The sequence below is a fragment of the Eschrichtius robustus genome, chromosome 12, assembly GCF_028021215.1.
Source record: "Eschrichtius robustus isolate mEscRob2 chromosome 12, mEscRob2.pri, whole genome shotgun sequence".
Lineage (NCBI taxonomy): Eukaryota > Metazoa > Chordata > Mammalia > Artiodactyla > Eschrichtiidae > Eschrichtius > Eschrichtius robustus.
The window spans coordinates 3646879-3669172 of record NC_090835.1 but is presented as its reverse complement, the minus strand read 5'-3'; the positions used below and the strand labels follow the sequence as shown (position 1 = coordinate 3669172).

The 22294-nt window shown below is 49.1% G+C and overlaps 1 protein-coding gene across 1 annotated transcript in view; it reads left to right on the top strand.

Moving 5' to 3' along the window:
• GRIP2 (glutamate receptor interacting protein 2) overlaps positions 1-17126 on the top strand; it is a 52950-nt gene extending 35824 nt beyond the window's left edge. The window contains exons 17-24 of the mRNA XM_068557815.1: positions 3941-4085; positions 6246-6385; positions 7016-7195; positions 8218-8392; positions 10013-10118; positions 11962-12105; positions 12929-13075; positions 16968-17126. Of these exons, the coding sequence (XP_068413916.1) occupies positions 3941-4085; positions 6246-6385; positions 7016-7195; positions 8218-8392; positions 10013-10118; positions 11962-12105; positions 12929-13075; positions 16968-17126 (1196 nt within the window). The remainder of the gene's footprint in view (positions 1-3940; positions 4086-6245; positions 6386-7015; positions 7196-8217; positions 8393-10012; positions 10119-11961; positions 12106-12928; positions 13076-16967) is intronic.
• The last annotated feature ends 5168 nt before the right edge of the window (positions 17127-22294 follow it).

Below are 22294 nucleotides of genomic sequence, written 5' to 3'. Positions count from 1 at the left end.
ACATACAGATGGCCAACAGGCACATGAAAAGATGCTCAAGATCGCTAATTATTAGAGAAATGCAAATCAAAACTACAATGAGGTATCACCTCACACCAGTCAGAATGGCCATCACCAAAATATCTGCAAACAATAAATGCTGGAGAGGGTGTGGAGAAAAGGGAACACTGCTACACTGTTGGTGGGAATGTAAATTGGTGCAGCCACTACGGAGAACAGTATGGAGGTTCCTTAAAAAAAACTAAAAATAGAGCTACCATATGATCCAGCAATCCCACTCTTTGGCATATATCCAGTGAAAAACATGGTTCGAAAGGATACATGCACCCCAATGTTCATTGTAGCACTGTTTACAATAGCCAAGACATGGAAGCAACCTAAATGTCCATTAGCAGAAGAATGGATAAAGAAGATGTGGTACATATATACAATGGAATATTTCTCAGCCATTAAAAAGAATGACATAAAGCCACTTGCAGCAACATGGATGGACCTGGAGACTATTATACTAAGTGAAGTAAGTCAGGCAGAGAAAGACAAATATCATATGATATTGCTTATATGCAGAATACAAAAAAAAATGATACAAATAAACTTATTCACAAAACAGAAACGGACTCACAGACTTAGAGAGTGAAATTATGGTTACCAAAGGGGATGGTGGGCAGGAAGGGATAGATTGGGAGTTTGGGATTGACATGTACACACTGCTATATTTAAAATAAAGCGCCTTTCCGGGCTTCCCTGGTGGCGCAGTGGCTGAGAATCCGCCTGCCAATGCAGGGGACACGGGTTCGAGCTCTGGTCTCGGAAGATCCCACATGTCGCAGAGCAACTAAGCCTGTGCGCCACAACTACTGAGCCTGAGCTCTAGAGCCCGCGAGCCACAACTACTGAGTCTGCGTGCCACAACTACTGAAGCCCACGCACCTAGAGTCCGTGCTCCGCAACAAGAGAAGCCGCTGCAGTGAGAAGCCCGTGCACTGCAACAGAGTAGCCCCCGCTCACCACAACTAGAGAAAGCCCGCGCGCAGCAATGAAGACCCAACGCAGCCAAAAATAAATTAAATAAATAAATTTTAAAAATAAATAAAGTGCCTTTCCATGAAAATAATTAGAAGAAATGAATATTAGATTATTTCTATTTGACAAGGGAATATTACTGTTGAGATTTTCAAAAGTGATGTGTTTTGAAATGTTTTTGTTTCTCCCGATATATATAATTGGTAGATATACCTATTTACTGCTCTGAAAGGCAAGCCATTCTATCTGACCAGATATTTTCTAAGTTATTAGTGAAAATAAGACATATTTAGGTAGGGGCACTAATGAGGCTGTTAGGCAGGGCTGGACCCAGCAGTTTTCTTATGTTACTCTGCTGATTTGTATTTGTTTGGTTAGGTGTCTTCTCATTGCTGTTCCTGGCTCTCTATCCCAGGGGACAGTTGCTTTTTTGTCTCTGTAAGAACAGGAACAATGGATATCAGTAGATATTCAATGCAGCTTTGATAAATCTGATCCTTAGAAACTGTAAAAAAAAAAAAAATCCTCAATTTTACCCTAATAATGACATAACTTGAAATTTTCACCTAATGTAAGAGCTCCCAGATTACATATATTCTAGAAAGGCAAGAGTCTTCTATTTCAGAGCACAGACTCTAGAGCCAGATTGCTTGTAACTGCACCATTTACTAAGTTGTGACTGTGAACAACTTACCTCAGTGCTTCAGTTTCTTGATCTGCAAAATGAAGGTTAAAATATCACCTGTATCATAAAGTTGTTATGAGGGTTATGTGAGATTAATAAAAGTAAAGTGCTTTGAAAAACAATCGTTGAGGGAATGGGTGAAGTAATGGCTGAGAGAACGGGTGTTTTAATGGCTGAGGGAAAGCCTGAAATAATGGCTGAAGGAATGGGTGAATTAATGGCTGGGGGAAAGGGTGAATTAATAGCTGAGGGAATGGGTGAATTAATGGCTGGGGGAAAGGGTGAATTAATAGCTGAGGGAATGGATGAATTAAAGGCTGAGTGAATGGGTGTATTAATGGCATGAAAAAGGGTGAACTAAAGGCTGAGGGAATGGTGAATTAATGGCTCAGGAAATAGGTGAATTGATGGCTGGGGGAATGGCTGAATGAATGGCCGAGGGAATGGGTGAAATGATGGCATGAGGCAATGTGTGTATTAATGACTGAGGGAATGGGTGAATTAATGGCTGAGGGAATGAGTGTATTAATGGCATGAAGGAATGGGTGAACTAATATCTGAGGGAAGAGGTGAATTAATGGCTAGGAGAGGTGTGAATTAATGGCATGAGGAAATAGATGTATTAATGGCATGAAGGAATGGATATATTAAAGGAAAAGGGAATGGGTGTGTTAACGGCTGCAGAAGTGGGTGAATTAATACCTGATTAAATGGGTGAATTAATGGCTGAAGTAACTGGTGAAATAATAGCAGAGGGAGTGGATTAAGTATGGCAGAGGGAATGGTCTGTTAATGGCATGAATGAATGAATGGGTCAACTAATTGGTGAGGGAATGGGTGTTAACGGCATGAGGGAATTGTATTAATGGCTGAGGGAAGAGGTGAATTAATTGCAGAGTGAATGACTGAATGAATGGCTGAGGGAATGGATGAACTATGGCTGAGGGAATGGGTCTATTAATGGCATGAATGAATGTGTGAACTAATCGCTGAGGGAATGGGTGTATTAATGCCATGAGGGAATTAGTGTATTATGCCTGGTTGATGGGTGAATTAATGGCTGATGAAATGAGTAAATTAATGGCTGGGGGAATGGGGGAATTAATGGGTGATGGAATGGGTGAATTGATGGCTGAGAGAATGGAGAATCCATAGCTGAGGGAATGGATGAATTAATGGCTGAGGGAATTGGTGTATTAAATCCATGAAGGAATGGGTGAACTAATGGCTGTGGTAATGGGTATGATAGTGCCTTTGGGATTGGATGCGTTATTAGCATGAGTGAATGGGTGAACTAATGATTGAGGGAATGGTTGTATTAATGGCATGATGGAATGGGTGTATTGATGCCTGTGGGAATGGATGAATTAATGGCTGAGGGAAGGGGTGAATTAATGACTATGCAATATGTGTATTAGAGCTGAGGGAAATGGGTGAGTTAACAGTATGAGGAAATGGGTGTATTAATGGCAGAGGAAATAGGTGAATTAATGGGAGAGAGTGTGTGAAGTAATAGATGTGGAAATGTGTATATTAATAGGTGAGTGAATGAGTGAATCAATGGCATGAGGGAATGAGTGTGTTAATAGCTGAGGGATTAGGTGATTTAATGGCTGAGGGAGTGCATCTATTAATGGCATGCGGGAATGGGTCAATTAATGGATGAGGGAATGGGTAAATTAATGCCTGAGGGAATGGGTGAATTAATGTCTGAGGGAATGGGTATATTAATGGCTGAGGGAATGTGGGTGTATTGTGGGATGAGGGAATCGGTGATTTAATGTAAGAGGAAATGGAGGCTTAATGGTGAAGAAATAGGTGAAGTAATGGCTGAGAGAATGTGTGTATTAAGGCTAAGGGAATGGGTGTATTAATGGCATGAAGGAAAGAGTGAACTATTGGCTGAGAGAATGGGTTTGTTAGTGGCTTAGGAAATGAATGAATTAATGGGTGACGGAATGGGTGTATTATTGGCATAATGGAATGGGTGAACTAATAGCTCAGGCAATGGGTGTATTAATGGCAGAGGGATATAGGTGAATTAATGGCTGAGGGAATGACTGAATTAAATCTGAGAGAATGGTTGAACTAATGGCTGAGGGAATGGGTGAATTAATGGATGAGTATGATGAGTGTAAGTGCATTAAAGCTTGGCAGGGCTCTGGGAGTGCCCATTCCTACGGCCTACCCCTGATGGGTGTCCCCCGGCCCTGATGCTTACCCCCCCTGCAGATGAACAGGAGACCACGGGTGCCATCAGCTACACGGTGGAGTTGAAACGCTACGGGGGCCCCCTGGGCATCACGATCTCAGGCACAGAGGAGCCTTTCGATCCCATTGTCATCTCGGGACTCACCAAGCGTGGCTTGGCTGAGAGGTGAGCCGGGGCTCTGTGGGGACACACAGGTGAGCCCAGGGACCCCATGGGGCAGGAGCTGGGCTTTGGCATCAGCCAGACTGGATCTTACCTTTGTTCCAACATCGATGGCCTGGGTGACATGGGGCCTGTCCCATCCCTCTCTGAGCCTCAGTTCCTCAGATGCGGGCCAGCCCCTGGCAGACCTCCTGACTTCAGGTAAGTGCTGGGTAAATGTATGCTCATCCCTCTTCTCCCCCAAACCTGGAGATCACCCCATTTCTGGAAAGTCAGCATGTGAGTCTTTTTGGAGCACCTGCTATGTGCCTTCATAGTACAGGAGCCATGTCCCTGGTACCTGGGTCCCAGCACAGCCTGGCACCTCTCTTGAGGCATTGGGGCAGGGGTCCCTGCTATCCTCTTCCCTAGAAAGTTTTCCTGAAATTGTGGCAGAACGGAGAGATGTGAGAAGAGGGGTGTCCAGGCCGTCCAGTTTGGAGGGGGAAGCAGGTGGATCTGGGCCCAGAAGTGGAACTGGTCCCCACGGGGGTCACAGGGAGGCAACCCCAGTGTGGGTGAGACAGGCTTTCTCTGGACAGCTTTGCAGTGAGCTCCAGGCACTGAGAAGAGCTTTCTGTAAAAGGGAAGCCTTGCCCAGCCTGGCGGGCAGAATGGGCCCTTGGAGGAGGACACAGCACAAGGGGCCAAACCGTGGTGGGGTGGTGCAGGAGGATGGGAGGTATTCTGGGGCTGAGGTGTCAACCTGTTGGCGTCTGTGCTCCTGGATCGCCCCCTGCTGGGTGTCCAGCAGACTGCAGAGGCCAGTGGGACCGGTTCTGACCTCAAATGTCTTCATCCACTCTGGCATTTTCTGGGTACCTACTGTGCGCCAGCCCTACGGGGCACAATAGACAACCTGTCTGCCTTTGCCTGGCTGATCTAGGTCAGCACTGTCTAACTGAAGTATAACGTGAGCCACAAATTTATTTATAAACTTTTTAGCAGCCACATTAGAAAAGTAAAAAGAAATTTTTTAGATCTTAAATATGTATTTATTTCAACACGTCATCAGTATAAAAATTATTAACAAAATATTTTACATTCTTCTTTCGTATTATGTCTTCAGAATCTGGTGTGTATTTTACACCTCCAGCACGTCTCCGTTCAGGCCAGCCACAATTCAGGAGCCCAGTAGCCACATGTGGCTGGTGGCCATCGTACTGGACGGCACAGCTCTGGCCTTCCTCCCCAAATCCACCATATTCTGACTCAGTCACTCCCCCAGGCCCTCGGGGAGCTTGCTGGGCAATGCTGGGCGTGGAGGGGCTTGACCCTCCATGAGCTCCCACCTGGGGGCAAAATCCACATTTAGAGTTTAAGGACCCCCCACTCCAGTCCTCTGCTTCCTTCTCCCCAACCCAGGTCAGGTGCATTCTCAGCACCTGCTGCAACCCCCCTCCCCACCCTCAGCCCTGGCGGCTGCTCAGAATCACCTTCCCTGGCCCCGCTCCCAGAGGTATGATTTCATTGGTCAGGGGGAGGGGCCAGGCATCCGCACTTTTTACAAAGCTCCTTAGGTAATTCTAATAGTATCTAGGTAGAAAACCACTGGGCTCGTACACTGCTTCTGCTTGACCTTTTCAGCCCCCCCATACTCCTTTGTGAAGTCAGCTGGACCCTGGGGATTAGGCTCATTCTCTAGGTGGGGAAACTGAGGCCCAGGGAGAGGGAAATGCTACACATGGATTTCAGCTGGAGGGAAACGTGAATTCATTCCACCTATCCATCCTTCAATTATAATTTGATAAAATAAGTATTATCACCCTTACTTTACAGATGAAAGAACTGAGACTCAGGGAAGTTAAGGAACTGGCCTAAGACCACATGGTATTTGTCAGCTAGTATGTGGCATTCAAACCATCCTCAAAACTCATGCTGGACACTGGTTCCAGAACCTAACTTTTAGAGTCGAGCAGGAAAATCCCCTCCCAGATGCTAGACTTAATACTTCTGTTAATACAATCACACTTGCTTCCCCCCCCCCCCCCGCCACCCTGCCACAGGTGGGTTTAACTGGGGTCAGCCAGGCTTGTGCTTTGGGGTTCCTGACTTCCCCAAGAGCAGACCCCCCACTTCAAGGCCCGTCTAACTCCCATCCTCTACCCTGTGTCCCCTCCCCAGGACTGGCGCTATCCACGTTGGGGACCGTATCCTGGCCATCAACAGTGTTAGCCTCAAGGGCCGGCCACTGAGTGAGGCCATCCACCTCTTGCAGGTGGCTGGTGAGACCGTCACCCTGAAGATCAAGAAGCAGCTAGACCGTGAGCCTCACCCCACACCTGGGCGCCGTCCAGCCCATTTAGGAAGAGAGATCCCTCAGCCTCTGTGCCAAGCTTTGTGAGGCCCAACCTCACTGAATTGTTGCTCACCCTGTGGAGGTGGGAGGGTACCTGGGACAGTGGAGACAGAGGAGACAAGGCTCAGAGTGATGGGAGCGATGGGCCCGAGGTCATACAGCCAGTGTGGGGCCCTCTGGGCCTGAACCATGCTCTTCATCACCTCCTGCCTCTTGAGGTGCCTGCTTGTTTTGCCTTGTGGCCATCACTCACACATTCCTCAGTTTCCCCTGAATTTGTCCCCCATGCTTTTGTAGGGAGTGGATGGAGCCTGAGCTTTAGAGCCTTCCTTCTAATCTGGGCTCCACTGTTGCTCACCATGTGACCTTGGGCAGGCTGTGCAGCCTTTCTGAGCCCCAGTTTTCACATCTCTGAAACGGGTTTGCCTATTGGCGTGCCTCCCATCTCACCTGTCAGCTTGCCCAGCAGGAGGCTCAGGGAGCCCAGGGCCTGTGAGTTCCCAAACCAGGCTGAAGTGGGGAAACTGAGGCTGGTTGAGCACCTCTGTCTCCAAGGTCAGAAGCCAGTGGCAGTGACACCCGCTTTTCCTCCCAGGCCCCCTCCTACCCCACAAATCGGGCAGCCTCAGTGAAGCCAGCGACGCGGATGAGGACCCGCCAGAGGCGTTGAAAGGCGGCCTGCTGGCAGCCCGATCCTCGTCCACTGTGCCCAGTGTGGACAGCGCAGTGGAGTCCTGGGGCAGCTTGGCCACTGAGGGTGGCTTTGGGGGCCCAGGTAACACCTCGGGCCCCTGGACAAGCACCGTGTTCTCCGTGGGCCTTTGTAGGGGCTGTTCCCTCGGCCTAACCCTTCTTGCTCCCCTTCTGCTAGCCCCATCCTTTAGGGACACTTCCTGAAGGCAGACCTGATTGGGCCCCATTAGCCATTCTGAGGGCGCCTCACTCCTGAGAGTGTGGACTGCAGGCCTTCCCGGGCTTTGATTGGCATCCACAGCACTGCAGCTGCCCATTCAGATCCCCCGCGTGAGGCCTGGGACCAAGTGGTCTTACTTCTGCCTCCTTCATTCCCAGCCCGACGGCCAGCACACAGCAAGTGCTCGGTGTTGACTGCATCCCATCGAAGACAGGAAGGCAGAAAGCCCCCTCCCACCCCATCCTGTGAGGCCCTCTTGGATGGACACCCCCAGGGCGCCCCCAAGGACACAAGCTCCCCTGCCTATGCGTGTTGAGACCCATGGGTGCCCTTGGGGGGCATCTGAATCTGGTGGCTGGCCTTCTGGCCTCTGTGACCCCGAACCACAGGGACTCCCCAAGGCCCAGCTCAGGGAGTAGTGGAGTGAGGCCTCTAGGTAGCCTCAGGTGGCCCTCGGCCCTGGTCCTCACTCACTGGATATCTGCCCGATCTCGGTCTCAGCTTCTCCATCTCCAGAACTGGGTCAGCATCTCTCAGCATCACCCCCTGGGGCAAGACCTTCAGAGCTCCCCGTGGCAGGGAGAAGGGGATGGTTAACATAGTGGACCTCCCTCTCAGGCAGGGGTCGGCCAAGCCGAGCCCCGTGGAGCTGGGACAGGATCCTGGAGCCCCAGCATTAACTCTGCTGTTGATCAGGAGATCCAGGGGGTTCTGGGGTAGGGGTCCGGGTGGCAGGGGTCCTCAGGGGACTCTGGGTAGTCAGGCAGGCCCAGAGAGGGCAAAGAGCTCTCCTGGGCCACCCAGCACAGCTAGAGATGGGGCAGGAAGGAGGGCAAGCTGAGGGCACAGAGAGGTTATAGGCGCCCCCTCTGTCCACCTGCCAGGTTCCTACACTCCGCAGGCGGCAGCCCGGGGCGTGACCCCCCAGGAGTGGCGGTGCAGCCGGCTGAGAAGCAGTCCCCCACCCACCGAGCCCCGGAGGACGAGCTACACCCCAGCCCCTGCCGACGAGAGCTTCCCCGAGGAGGAGGAGGAGGAGGACTGGGAGCCAGCAGCTAGGTCTGTGGCGGGGACTCCACGAGGGAGACCGGCTCGCCGTCTTGGCTAGGACGGGCGCGGGGAGCTGGTCCCTGTGCCAAGGCGGTGGGGGCGATGGGCAAGTCTTGTCTGGCCTCAGGAGGGCACCTCCTGGGAGAGGAGAGGAGGTGTGGAGCAGAGCCATCTCAGAAGGCCGAGGCGGGGGAAGGGCACGCTGGCCGGAGGGCACAGTAGGGGCAAAGGTGTGAGGCTGGAGAGGCAGCCTGGCCGGCCCTCCCCACGCCTGGTGATCAGCTGTTCCCAGACACTGAGGGCCCGGACCCACACCCTCCTGACTTGGCCCAGATTGTGATGGCCTCCTGCAGGGGCCCTCGGGTCATGGTCACAAGCGCCAGCCCTGGGCTGGGGACATGGTGGGTTCTGTAGCGAATTCAGATGCTCCTGCGGGGAGCACACCTGGTGGAGAAATGCTGCTTCTCGTGCGGCCCCAGCCACCAGCTTCCCACGGCTCTGCTTTGGTCGGGCAGTTCCTTCTGCCTAGAATGCTCTCCCCTCCCCTCTCCTGGCCGATGCCTACTCATCCTTTAGACCAGCCTCAGACTCCCCTGCCTCGGGGAGGCTTCCCTGATCCTCCCTCCCTCTGCTGGTACCCACAGCTGCTCACGTGAGCCTCCTGGTGGCACTGGCCACCTTGGGTCTACCTGTTAATCACCTGGCTGTCGTGTCTTCTACTTGGCATCCCTAGCTCAGCCAGGCATCCAGTAGCTGCTCACATGCACTCCATGAGTGACCCTCAGCTCCTTAAGAACAGGTCCTTCACCTTATTCACCTCCATCAGCCCTGTGCCCAGGAGAGGGCCTGGCTCAGAACATTTGTAGAACTGACTTGATTGGAGCAAATGGCCTTCAGTCTCAGTCTTCTCATCTCTGAAATGGGAAGGGAAGGAGGCACCTAATTTGCATCACTGTCCTGGAGGCTCCCTTTCAGAGGAAAGCCTGCGTGCCTTCGTGAGAGTGCTTTGCACACCACAGCACACTTGATAACGTCCAGGGCTTTGTAGACAGCAAAGGGCTTTGTAAACAGTGAAGCATGAAAACGTGGCTTGTTACCGTTCTGATGAGACCCGATTTTAGAGCTGATAACGGGCCATACCTCCTGTGATGGAAGTTATAGGGTGATGCAGCCCTTTCCCCAGCCCTAATACTCCATCGTCTCCATCCGTGTCCTTGCCAGCTCCAGCTCTGTCCCTGTCGCTGTCCTGCAATGCCTTGTGTCTGGGTGGGGCCTGGGGTTGTCCTCTGGGGCTGCACCATGGATCTCCTGTCTGTCTGTCTGTCTGTCTGTCTGTCCGTCTGTCTCTCTTCCCAGGCGTCCTGTGTCACCGCTCTCCACCCCGTCTCATCTGCCCCTGTTCTAGCTGGCCATCGACAGTCCTGGTTGCCCCTAACTGCGTCTTCCCCCCATTCCGTGTCACCAACCACCGCCCCGGGGCCCCAGCACTGCCACCGAGGACGCCTGCCTTCCTGCCCGCCCGCCCACCCAATGGCCCCTTGAGCCCAACGCAGGGCCCCAGGGCCCGAAGACTCCTCAGGCCCCAGCCCGCCCGCCAGGAGCTGACGCTCTCTGGTTCCTACGTTACAGCCCCACCCCTGGCCCCGCCTGCGAGGAGGGCTTCTGGCGCATGTTCGGGGAAGCCCTCGAAGACCTGGAGTCATGTGGTCAGTCGGAGCTGCTGAGGGAGCTGGAGGTACGCCCTGCCCCCCCACCAGGCCCCTGTGGGAGGTGGCACGTTGATGGCATTGTGCTCTTGTGTAACGCGTACAAGGGTACTCTCCTGGCACCCTCCGTGTAAAGGTGCCTTCACATGCATACAGACTGTGGATGGACCCGTGTGCAAGTGTGACTGAGAGCACCGTGGCGTGGCACGTTAATTGGGGTGTGTGCACATGTGAGCATGTTTGGCATAAAACGTGTGTGTGCACACTGGGAGCATGTGTGTGTGCATGCAGGTGAGCACGCTCATGCATGCACAATGCTGAGTATTGTCAGAACACGTGTGTCAGTGTGCACATTTGGGTGCATAAGGGCAGTTTTGGTGTCTGTGTGTGCATGTCGTTAGCATGCCCAGTGGAAGCTTGTGGATGTCAACATCAGTAACAGCATGGGACATGAGAGGCCGAGAGGTGAATGCGGCTTTCTGTGAGGTCAGCCTTGCCCACGATGGAAAAGGCTGCCTGGGGAGACCTAGGGAGGATCTCACTGGGTCAATTCTGAAGCTCCTTCATATTCTGAGAGCAGTAATTTACACTCTGTTTATCTGTGCTTTTGCCCTATTTTTGTTCCTAAAATTATTGATTGAGCCTTTTTTTTTTTCCTCTATCAGCCTTGCCAATTACTAGGCTCATCAAAGAACCAAGTTTTGTTTTTGTTAACTATGTCTCATGTTTCATTGTTTCCTATCTTACTCTTTCTTATGTCTAGCTTCGATATTCCTTTCCTTCTACTTTATTTGTGTTTAAATCCTGATACTTTTCCTGGTTTCTTAACTCCTTAGTCTTCAGTCTTTCTTGCTCCCTAACATCGTGCATTTAAAGGTAGGAATTTACCTGTAAGCACTTACCTGCCTCCCACAGGCTTTAAGTTGTACTTTTATGGTCTATTCAATTCCTAATACTGTCCTCTGGAGCTGCACCATGGATCTCCCCCCGCCCCCCGCCTGTCTCTCCGTCTGTCTGTCTCTCTTCCCAGGCGTCCTGTGTCACCGCTCTCTACGCCATGTCATCTGCCCCTGTTCTAGCTGGCCACTGACAGTCCCGCTTGCCCCTAACTGTGTCTTCTCCCCATTCCGTGGCACCAACCACTGCCCTGGGGCCCCAGCACTGCCACCGAGGACGTGCTGCAGGGTTAAGCCTCTGCCCTCCCAGCCCCATCCTGTGCACCCTCTCAAATGCAGGGCCTCCGTCCACATCTATGCATCGCTGGGGTTTTGCACATGCTGTTCCCTCTTCCTGCCGGGGACTCTCCTTCCTCCCCATTTCTTGCTCATCTTTCAGATCTCGGCTCCGGAAGCTTCCCTGATCCCTCACACTGACCAGGTTCACTGTCCCAGCCTCTCACATTCTGTGTACCCTGGCCTCTGTGACATTTACTGCCATGTGTAATTCCATCTTCTTTATTTTTGTGACTAGCAAGTTAGCAGAGTGGTTAAGACCCTCGACCCTGGAGCCAGACTCTGAGTTCAAATCTTAATCTTTCTAAGCCTCAGTTCCCTCACCTGTAAAATGGGTGGGGGGGAATGTTATTTGCCTGGCTCATAATATTGTAGAGCATAAAATGAGTTCTGTGTATAAAGTGCTTGGAACTGAGTCCAACGCAGTATAAATGCTAATAATTCAGTGCCAATGATTATTATTTTGATTGCTTATCATTGGGCTGAGAGCCCTAGGCTAGGTCCCCTAGGTCCCCTAGGCAGGGACCTTATCTATTCTGTTCACCATTGTGACCTTGAAAGCTGGCACACAGTAGGTGTCCATAGATGTTGACCGCACACAGAGCGGGAAGCATCTGAGTGAAGAGCTGTGTCCCTACAGGCATCCATCATGACAGGCACCGTGCAGAACGTGGCCCTTGAGGGCAGGCCTGGCCACCGGCCCTGGAGGAGGAACCAGGAGATACGAGCTTCCCCAGAAGAAATGCAGGAGGTGCTGCTGCCGACACCCTTGGAGATGCACAAGGTGGGTGCTGGGGGAGCACAGGAGGCCTGGATGCATGTCCTGATGCTGTGGGTATTCGCCATAGCTCCAGATGGGCCCCGCTCCTCCCTGGGCTTCATTCTCCTCCACCAATAAAACACAGATTTTGTAGAAGGTAGAGTTTTCCAAAACTCCTGCCTTTTGGGCGATACACACACACACACACACACACACACACAGACACACACACACACACGTGATACTTTTCTTTAAGTAGACTCACTTTTTCCCCACTTAAGTTATCGTGTGCGTGTATCATATAAAGGCTTATAATATGTGTGTATATATATATGTATGTGTGCATGCATATCAGTACCTTAAATGAGAGGCCAGCATTTTTGTCATCTATAGGCTACTGTCTAGGAAAACAAAACACAGAAGAGAAAAAAGAGCTCTCGGCCCATAATAGCCTTCAGAAGGCTCTGAGCCTGAAGCCAGCTCTTTGGTGGACGGGGAGATGGGAAGTGTCAAAGGGTGGTGAAAACACATGGCCATCCCACTGAGACTTTCTCCTGGAATGGAAGCAGGAAGATTGAAAAAGAACTAAAAGGAACTCCTTTTCCTACAGCTTCCACTGTGACTGAGTGCTGTAGATGGAGGGTCAGCGGAGGTGGAGGGGAGGGGGTGCTCCAGAAGCCAAGGCTTGGGCACAATGCCAAGGTAGTAACACATGTGGAAGAGCAGCCAGGTGGGCTAGGGCTGGGTCCCGGAGGCATCAGATGCCAGACCAAGGGGCTTAGGCAACTTTGGGAGGCTAGGGGGAAAGATCGGGGCTCCAGAGGTCTCCTCCTCCTCCTGTTCCCAGGTGACACTGCACAAGGACCCTGTACGGAGTGACTTTGGTTTTAGTGTCTCAGATGGCCTCCTGGAGAAGGGCGTCTATGTCCACACTGTGCGCCCTGATGGGCCAGCTCAACGTGGGGGTCTCCGGCCCTTTGACAGGGTCCTCCAGGTAATGCCGGGTGGTGGCACTGTTGATGGAGTGGCCTTTCCTAGCCCCAGAGTGGGGAGAAAGCCCGACTTCTACCTTGGCTGAGTGGCCTTGAGCAGGTTGCCTCCCCTCTCTGAGCCCCAGGTTTCTTTTTTATTTTTAAATAATCCTTTATTTTTTATTTTTTTATAGATTTTATTTATTTATTTATTTATTTATTTATTTATGGCTGTGTTGAGTCTGCATTGCTGTGCACGGGCCTTCTCTAGTTGCGGTGAGCTGGAGCTACTCTCTTCATTGTGGTGCACGGGCTTCTCATTGCAGTGGCTTCTCTTGTTGCGGAGCACGGGCTCCAGGTGCGCGGGCTTCAGTAGTTGTGGCTCGCGGGCTCTAGAGCGCAGGCTCAGTAGTTGTGGCGCACGGGCTTAGCTGCTCCATGGCATGTGGGATATTCCCGGGCCAGGGCTCAAACCCGTGTCCCCTGCATTGGCAGGCGGATTCTTAACCACTGCACCACCAGGGAAGCCCTGAGCCCCGGGTTTCTCATCTGAGAGAAGGGAATGACAACACAGTTGTATTGGTGAGGTTAGGCTAAGTTATGCTGCAGGAACAAACAATCCCAAATCTCAGTGGTTTAATACACATGAACATTTATTTATCACTTATACCATATGTCCACTGTGGGCCAGTGTGGGCCTTGCTCCACCTGCACTGGTGGAGGCTCCACCCTCTAGTAAATGCCTCGGACTCCATGGCAACTAAGTCATGTGATCTCACTAACAGCAAGGGAGCCTGGGAAATGTGAGTGGGCAGATAGAAGCTGTGGGGTGTCCCTGGCACACCCTTTCCCATGCCCCACATTCTAGGCAGGAGGCTCAACGTGTGGTCTGCTTGTGATGTTAAAAAATGGAGACAGTCTCTAGGTCCATCCATGTCTCTGCAAACGGCACAATTTCGTTCCTTTTTATGGCTGAGTAATATTCCATTGTATATATGTACCACATCTTCTTTATCCATTCCTCTGTTGGTGGACATTTAGGTTTCTTCCATGACCTGGCTATTGTAAATAGTGCTGCAGTGAACATTGGGGTGCATGTATCTTTCGGAATCATGGTCTTCTCTGGGTATATGCGCAAGAGTGGGATTGCTGGATCGTATGGTAATTCTATTTTTAGATTTTTAAGGAACCTCCATACTGTTCTCCGTAGTGGCTGTGTCAACTTACATTCCCACCAACAGTGTAAGAGGGTTCACTTTTCTCTACACCCTCTCTGGCATTTCTTGTTTGTTGATTTTTTGGTGATGGCCATTCTGACTGGTGCGAGGTGGTACCTCATTGTAGTTTTTGTTTTTTTTTTATACAGCAGGTTCTTATTAGTCATGAATTTTATACAAATCACTGTATACATGTCAACCCCAATCGCACAATTCATCACACCACCCCACCACCACTTTCCCCCCTTGGTGTCCATATGTTTGTTCTCTACATCTGTGTCTCAACTTCTGCCCTGCAAACCTGCTCATCTGTACCATTTTTCTAGGTTCCACATATATGCGTTAATATACGATATTTCTTTTTCTATTTCTGACTTACTTCACTCTGTATGACAGTCTCTAGATCCATCCACGTCTCAACAAATGACCCAATTTCGTTCCTTTTTATGGCTGAGTAATATTCCATTGTATATATGTACCACATCTTCTTTATCCATTCGTCTGTCGATGGGCATTTAGGTTGCTTCCATGACCTGGCTATTGTAAATAGTGCTGCAATGAACATTGGGGTGCATGTGTCTTTTTGAATTATGGTTTTCTCTGGGTATATGCCCAGTAGTGGGATTGCTGGGTCATATGGTAATTCTATTTTTAGTTTTTTAAGGAACCTCCATACTGTTCTCCATAGTGGCTGGATCAATTTACATTCCCACCAACAGTGCAAGAGGGTTCCCTTTTCTCCACACCCTCTCCAGCATTTGTTGTTTGTAGATTTTCTGATGATGCCCATTCTAACTGGTGTGAGGTGATACCTCATTGTAGTTTTGATTTGCATTTCTCTAATAATTAGTGAGGTTGAGCAGCTTTTCATGTGCTTCTTGGCCATCTGTATGTCTTCTTTGGAGAAATGTCTATTTAGGTCTTCTGCCCATTTTTGGATTGGGTTGTTAGTTTTTTTAATATTGAGCTGCATGAGCTGTTTATATATTTTGGAGATTAATCCTTTGTCCATTGATTCGTTTGCAAATATTTTCTCCCAATCTGAGGGTTGTCTTTTCATCTTGTTTATGGTTTCCTTTGCTGTGCAAAAGCTTTGAAGTTTCATTAGGTCCCATTTGTTTATTTTTGTTTTTATTTTCATTACTCTAGGAGGTGAATCAAAAAAGATCTTCCTCTGATTTAGGTCAAAGAGTGTGCTGCCTATGTTTTCCTCTAAGAGTTTTATAGTGTCCAGCCTTACATTTGGGTCCTTAATCCATTTGGAGTTTATTTTTGTGTATGGTTTTAGGGAGTGTTCTAATTTCATTCTTTTACATGTAGCTGTCCAGTTTTCCCAGCACCACTTATTGGAGAGGCTGTCTTTTCTCCATTGTATATTCTTGCCCCCTTTGTCATAGATTAGGTCACCACAGGTGCATGGGTTTATCTCTGGGCTTTCTATCCTGCTCCATTGATCTATTTTTCTGTTTTTGTGCCAGTACCATACTGTCTTGATTGTTGTAGCTTTATAGTATAGTCTGAAGTCAGGGAGCCTGATTCCTTCAGCTCCATTTTTCTTTCTCAAGATTGCTTTGGCTATTTGTGGTCTTTTGTGTTTCCATTCAAATTGTAAAATTTTTTGTTCTAATTCTGTGAAAAATGCTATTGGTAATTTGGTAGGAATTGCACTGAATCTGGAGATTGCTTTGGGTAGTATAGTCATTTTCACAATATTGATTCTTTCAATCCAAGAACATGGTATATCTCTCCATCTGTTTGTGTCGTCTTTGATTTCTTTCATCAGTGCCTTATAGTTTTCTGAGTACAGGTCTTTTGCCTCCTTAGTAGGTTTATTCCTAGACACTGTCATATAGAGTGAAGTAAGTCAGAAAGGAGAAAACAAATATTGTATATTAACACATATATGTGGAATTTAGAAAAAAGGTAGAGATGAACCTATTTGCAGAACAGAAATAGAGACACAGATGTATAAAACATACATATGGACACCAAGTGGGGAGGGGGGTGGGATGGATTGGGATTGATGTATGTACACTACTATATATGAAGTAGATGGCTGGTGAGGGCCTACTGTATAGCATGGGGGAAAAAAAAGGTCCAATCTGTTTGCAGGACATATATTAATTAAGTTAACCTTAAAAATGCATTCCAATATACAGGAGGTGCAAACAAATACCGTTTGACTCCACTTATATGAGGTACCTAGAATAGCCAAATTCATATAGTCAGAAAGTACACTGGTAGATACCAGGGGCCAGTGGTTGGGGGGGAATGGGGAGTTAGTTAGTGTTTAATGGGGACAGAGTTTCAGTTTAGGAAGGTGAAAAATTCAGGAGATGGATGATGGTGAGAGTTGCATAACAATGTGAATGTACGTAGTGCCACTGAACTGTACAGTTAAATAGGGTTAAAATAGTATGTTTTATATTATGTGACTTACCACAATAAAAAAACATTTTAAAAAAATGAATAAAATTAGATTTTTCGGATGAGAAAAAAAAATGGAGACAAGCAGGTGCTGGAGGGTGAAGGATGCATGGAAGGGTTGAAAGACTGAAATGAGAGTGCCTTCCTCTGTGTGAGAGTGTTCAGATTCACCCTGTGTCTGGGCTGCGCAGGGTCTGTATTTGAAGAAATTCTCACCCACTTCAGCCCAGGCTGAGCTGACGCCATCTGCCCCATGGCTGTGCATGTGCAGGTCAACCACGTTCGCACGCGAGACCTTGACTGCTGCCTGACGGTGCCGCTCCTGGCCGAGGCGGGTGATGTCGTGGAGCTGGTCATCAGCCGCAACCCGCTGGCCCAGAGCAGCCGGGCCCCACGAGCACCGGGCCCCAGAGGCCCACGGATGCTGTGAAGTCAGCACGTGGTCTGGACACCTGGGAAGATCCTGGCGCCCACACCTGCAGCCAGGCTGAAGAAGTGGCCACCCACTCGTCCATCTGTCATCTGGCAGGCTCTGACCAGACTCTCTTCTCCACGTCTGCGGCAACGGGGGCCCGGGCCCAGTTGCGGTGATATCGAGGTCTTTCTCCAGTTGGGCCTCCAAGATGCCCAGTGCGGGGCCTGCCCAGTAGGGATCGAGGCAGGCTGCTCAGCCGGCAGTACAGGGGCTGCCCCCAGTCCCTGCAGAACCCCTGGGAAGAGCGTCTAGTGTGGGGACAGCTCAGCTCCGCGCGAGGAGCGTCCTCCCAGAAGAGCTATGGGGCCTGAGTGGCTGTGAGGAAGGAGGGAGCGCCCTGTCTCAGGAGGTGAGCAAGCGGGACCTGATCCCACCTGTGCGGTCGCAGGCAGGGGTGTGCAGCTTCCCGGCGATGTGTCATGCGGGCTCAGGTGGTTAGCGTCCCCCGGGGGAGCATTGAGGGGGAGGGTGGGGGCTACTTCATCTGGACAGCCTCCCACCAGGAAGGAGGCTGCTCAGGGGAGGAGGCCAGCCGCTTCCCTTCTCCAGAGTCTGGTGTTCAGGGCTCACCAGCATCCCCACTTAGGAGACTCTGAACTGGGGTGTCTGGATTCCCAGGAAGCACAGGCCCTTTGAGGGGTTCTCTCATTTCTGAGACTCTGGTCGAAGCCTCTGTCGTTTGAGGCCGCGGTTCTGGGCCCGTTGGGCGAGCTTGGTGTCAGGCTTTGGGCTGTCAGCCCCTCCTGCTGCTTTAGTAGGACGTGTGGCCACTGGACCAGATGAGTACACCCATCTTAGCCCAGGCCCCTCAGGGTGGGTGGGAGTCATTTCAGGACAAAAGACCCAGGGGGTTCCATTCAGCTGCTATTACAGTGGAGATGGGAAAACCATGGAAATAAATAGAATATGTAAGATGACAGCGCTCCTAGCCAAATAAATCAGTGAAGGAGGAGAGAGAAGCAGAGACGGACGGACAGGCAGGGGAGACAGGCCATTCTTTCTCACGCCCAGCAGCGACAGTGTCCAAAGTGGTCATTCAAGGAAGTTGATTCTCACTTGAAATCTGGAAGCACCAGCATCCCTTAAAATCGCTTTCCTCATTTTCTGCAGTCCAGAAACCCTTTTGGTTTTGAGAAGGGCCCGGGGTCTCCACCTGGTGGTCTGGGCTGTGGCCCCTGAGATGGAGGTGGGCAGAAAGGATTCAGCCAGGTCTTGGGACCTGTTCTGCCCCTTCCCAGCTCCTAACAGGGTCTCAGGAAAATAGGGGGCACCCACTCCCACCTTCATCCTCCTCTACCCCTGAATCCCCTAGAGGCCTGAAAAAGGCTCTTCCACTCAAGGGACTCGATAGGGAGTCAAGACATCTGTTCCTTTCACCCTGGGTCACTGCTCGTTGCTGTGTGAACCCCTCTGGTCTGACCCCCTCTGGACAATTAAGGGGTTGACAGTCTCTGAGCAGGTACTGGCCTGCCTGTCAGGGCGGAACCATCTCTGCCCGCTGGGCTTGGGAAAGCTATGCTCGACAGCAGCCGAGGAAGATGCATCCTGACCCTGAACAGTGTTCTGCCCTCCTCGGGCTGAGGCCTCTGTGATTCCCCCAGACGTATGCAACCAGGCCCGGCGGGTGGATCTCCTGGCCACGCTGGCCTTCTCATATGCAATATTCCTCTGTCTTCTCATGGGGATCGTTCACCCCAGAATTGACACCTCCTGACACCTGTCCCCCAGTGAGCGTCCTGCCTGCCTATGCATTTTGGGTACAGCCCCTGGGACATGCCCCTTCCACCCCCCAAAAGCTGTATTTTTCTCTGGCTGAGATTGGAGCATATTCCTTGTAAAGTATTTTTCTACTTGGGGTTTTCTTAGGCCTCTCGGGAAGCACAACATGCCAAGGAGTGGCACTGTAAAGGCCACTTGGGGTCTCCTTGGGGCCCACGTGTACATTTGCCCCACCGACTTGCAGTGACGTGGGGGGTGGGGGGTGCTGTTGGGATGATCTTTTTAAATAAAAAATTATTTAAAAGTACTTGGATTAGTGTGTCTGCTTTTTAAAACAAAAAAACAGGCTGGTGATATACCTATCTAATTACCTGTGACATTTTGCACAAAACTAGGACAAATAAATAATCCTAAAATTTCTATCAAACCACAAAAGACCCAGAATTGCCAAAGTAATCCTGAGGAAAAAGAACAAAGCTGGAGGGATAACCCTCCCAAACTTTACACAACACTAAAAAGCTATAGTAATCAAAGCAGCATGGTATTGGCACAAAATGGACATGTGGATCAATGGAACAGAATAGAAAGCCCAGAAAAAAACCCACACACTTATGGTCAATTAATTTTCGACAGAGGAGGTAAGAATATATGATGGAGAAAGACAGTCTATTCAGCAAGTGGTGCTGGGAAAGTCGGACAGCTGCATGTAAATCGATCGATCAATGACATTAGAACACTCCCTTATGCCATGCACAAAAATAAACTCAGATTGGCTTAAATATGAGACATGACACTACAGAACTCCTAGAAGAGAACATAGGCAAAATATTCTCTGACATACAACATAATGTTTTCATAGGCCAGTCTCCCAAAGCAATAGAAATAAAAGGAAGAGCAAAGAAATATGACCTAAACAAAACTTGAAAGCGTTTGCGCAGCAAAGGAAAACATACACAAAACGAAAAGACAACCTGAGATGGGGAGAAAATATCTGGAAATGATCTCACGACAAAGGCTTAATTTCCAAAATATACAAACAGCTTATAAAAATCAACAACAAAAAAACAACCCAATAAAAAAATAGGAAGACATAAACATTTCATAAAGAATATGTACAGATGGTCAACAGACATGTGAAAAGATGCTCAACATCACTAGTTAGTTATTAGAGAAATGCAAGTCAAAACTACAAGGAACTACCACTTCACTACAGTCACAATGGCCATCATCAAAAAGTCCACAAATACTAAATGCTGCAGACAGTGTGGAGAAATAAGAATCCTCCTAAACTGTTTGTGGGAATGTACATTGGTAACAGCCACTATAAAGGGCAGTATCGAAATTCCTATAAAACTAAAAAGAGAGCTACCCTACGTTCCAGCAGTCCCACATGGGGGTGTATTTCCGAAGAAATCCATGATTGAAGAAGACGCATGCACCCCACTGATGATTGCACCACTATTTACAATAGCCAAGACAAAAACAACCAAAATACCCACATATAGATGAATGGATAAAGATGTGGTACCTGTGTACAATGGACTCTTAGCCATAAACAAGAACTAAATAATGCCAATGGAAAAAACATCGATGAAACAGGGATGATCATAAACTAAGTGAAGTCAGTCAGAGGAAGACAAATAGCATATGATACCACTTATAGCTAGAATCTAAAAAAATGATACAAATGAAGTTATTTACACAACAGACTCACAGATTTAGAAAACAAACTTAGGATTCCCAAACAGGAAAGCTCAGGGGCAGAAATAAATAAGGACTTTTAGATTAATGCATACACAATAACATACAAAAAATAATGAACAAGGACTTACTGTACAGCAAAGGGAAGTCTGCTCAACATTCTGCAAAAACCTATATGGGAAAGATAACAAAAAAGGATATAACTACACGTATAAATGAATCAGGTTACTGTACACCTACAACAAACACCACATTGAAAATCAACTATATATCCACATACCATAAATGTTAAATTAAAAAAGAAAAAGCCTACTACAACCCCTCCGGCCTGGGTGATCTAGGCTGGTATCATATACCCTAAGCATGAGGAGACTTGGGTCCCAAAGCTGGACTGAAGTGGAGGTGGGAGAGCAGGAGAGGATGTGCCCACAAAGGAGAATCCTAAAGAGCTGTACTGTCTGTCACTTCTCCATGGAACCACAATCTCCAGCTGCAGGTGGGCCCTCCGACAGCTAAACGAAGCCGAGTGCACCCAAACCATGCTGGAACATCTAGGAGGCAGGAGCTTCAAAAAGTGACCCAGGCTCCACGGCTGCTGGTGATGGGGTTCCCACATACAGCCTCCTTGCCAGGAGTCACCCCACCTACACAACGCAGGAACCCCAGCAGAGTGGTTTAGCCAGGGTTCGAAATGTTCGGGTGCGTGAGGCTTAACGGGGAAGAGGTAGTGACACACAAGCCCTTGGGTGTCACCTCTGGCAGCTTTCCCTCTAATTGACAGCCCAGTTAGATGAATTATCCTAAAGCTTTTGGTTGCCGAGGAGCCAGAGTTGGGCACGAAGAAATGCTGCCGCCTTGTGGACATTTCCTGTAACAACAACTTTACAACCGGTGCTTCAGGGCACCCCATATTGACGAAGCCTGTGAGGCTTTTAATGACACGTGTCCTCAAGGATCAGCTGGGTTAGGTAACCTAAATAAAATTCGAAACACACAGACTTTCATTCAGCCAAATTTCAAGACGAAAGTTTACTCACACTGTTTAAAAAATAAAAAATACACACCACGACACGAGGCATAACATGGCTCATTATTGCAGAAATAAATATCCGAAGTGTAACAAGAGATCGCCTCCCAGCAGGCAGAATGGCCAGAATCAAAAAAGTCTACAAAGATTCAATGGGGGAGTGAGGGTGGAGAAAAGGGAACCTTCCCACTCGGGGAGTGGACATGTACATTGGTAATCGCCACTAGAAAGCACTGTATCCCAGTTCCTAGAAAACTAAAGAGAAAGCGACCCTATACTTCAGCAGTCCCACTCCTGGTCGTTACTCGGGAAAATCCATAATTCAACAAGACACATGCACCCGAACATTCATTGCGGCAATATTTACAATCGCCAAGACACAAAAACAAATATTCCAGTGAGTGATGAATACATAAAGAGGAGGTGCTACATGTATACAAGCGACTGTTACTCAGCCAGGAGAAAGAATGAAATAATGCCATTGGAAGCAACATGGATGGACCTGGGATGCCAAAATACTGAGTGAACTCAGGCAGGCAGAGGAGGACCAAGAGCATATGATTTCACTTATGGGAGGAAAGGAAACATACACACAACTGAAATAGTTTACAAAACAGAAACACACCCACCGACTTTCAAAGTAAACCTAGCGTTACCAAAAAGGAAAGGTGGCGAG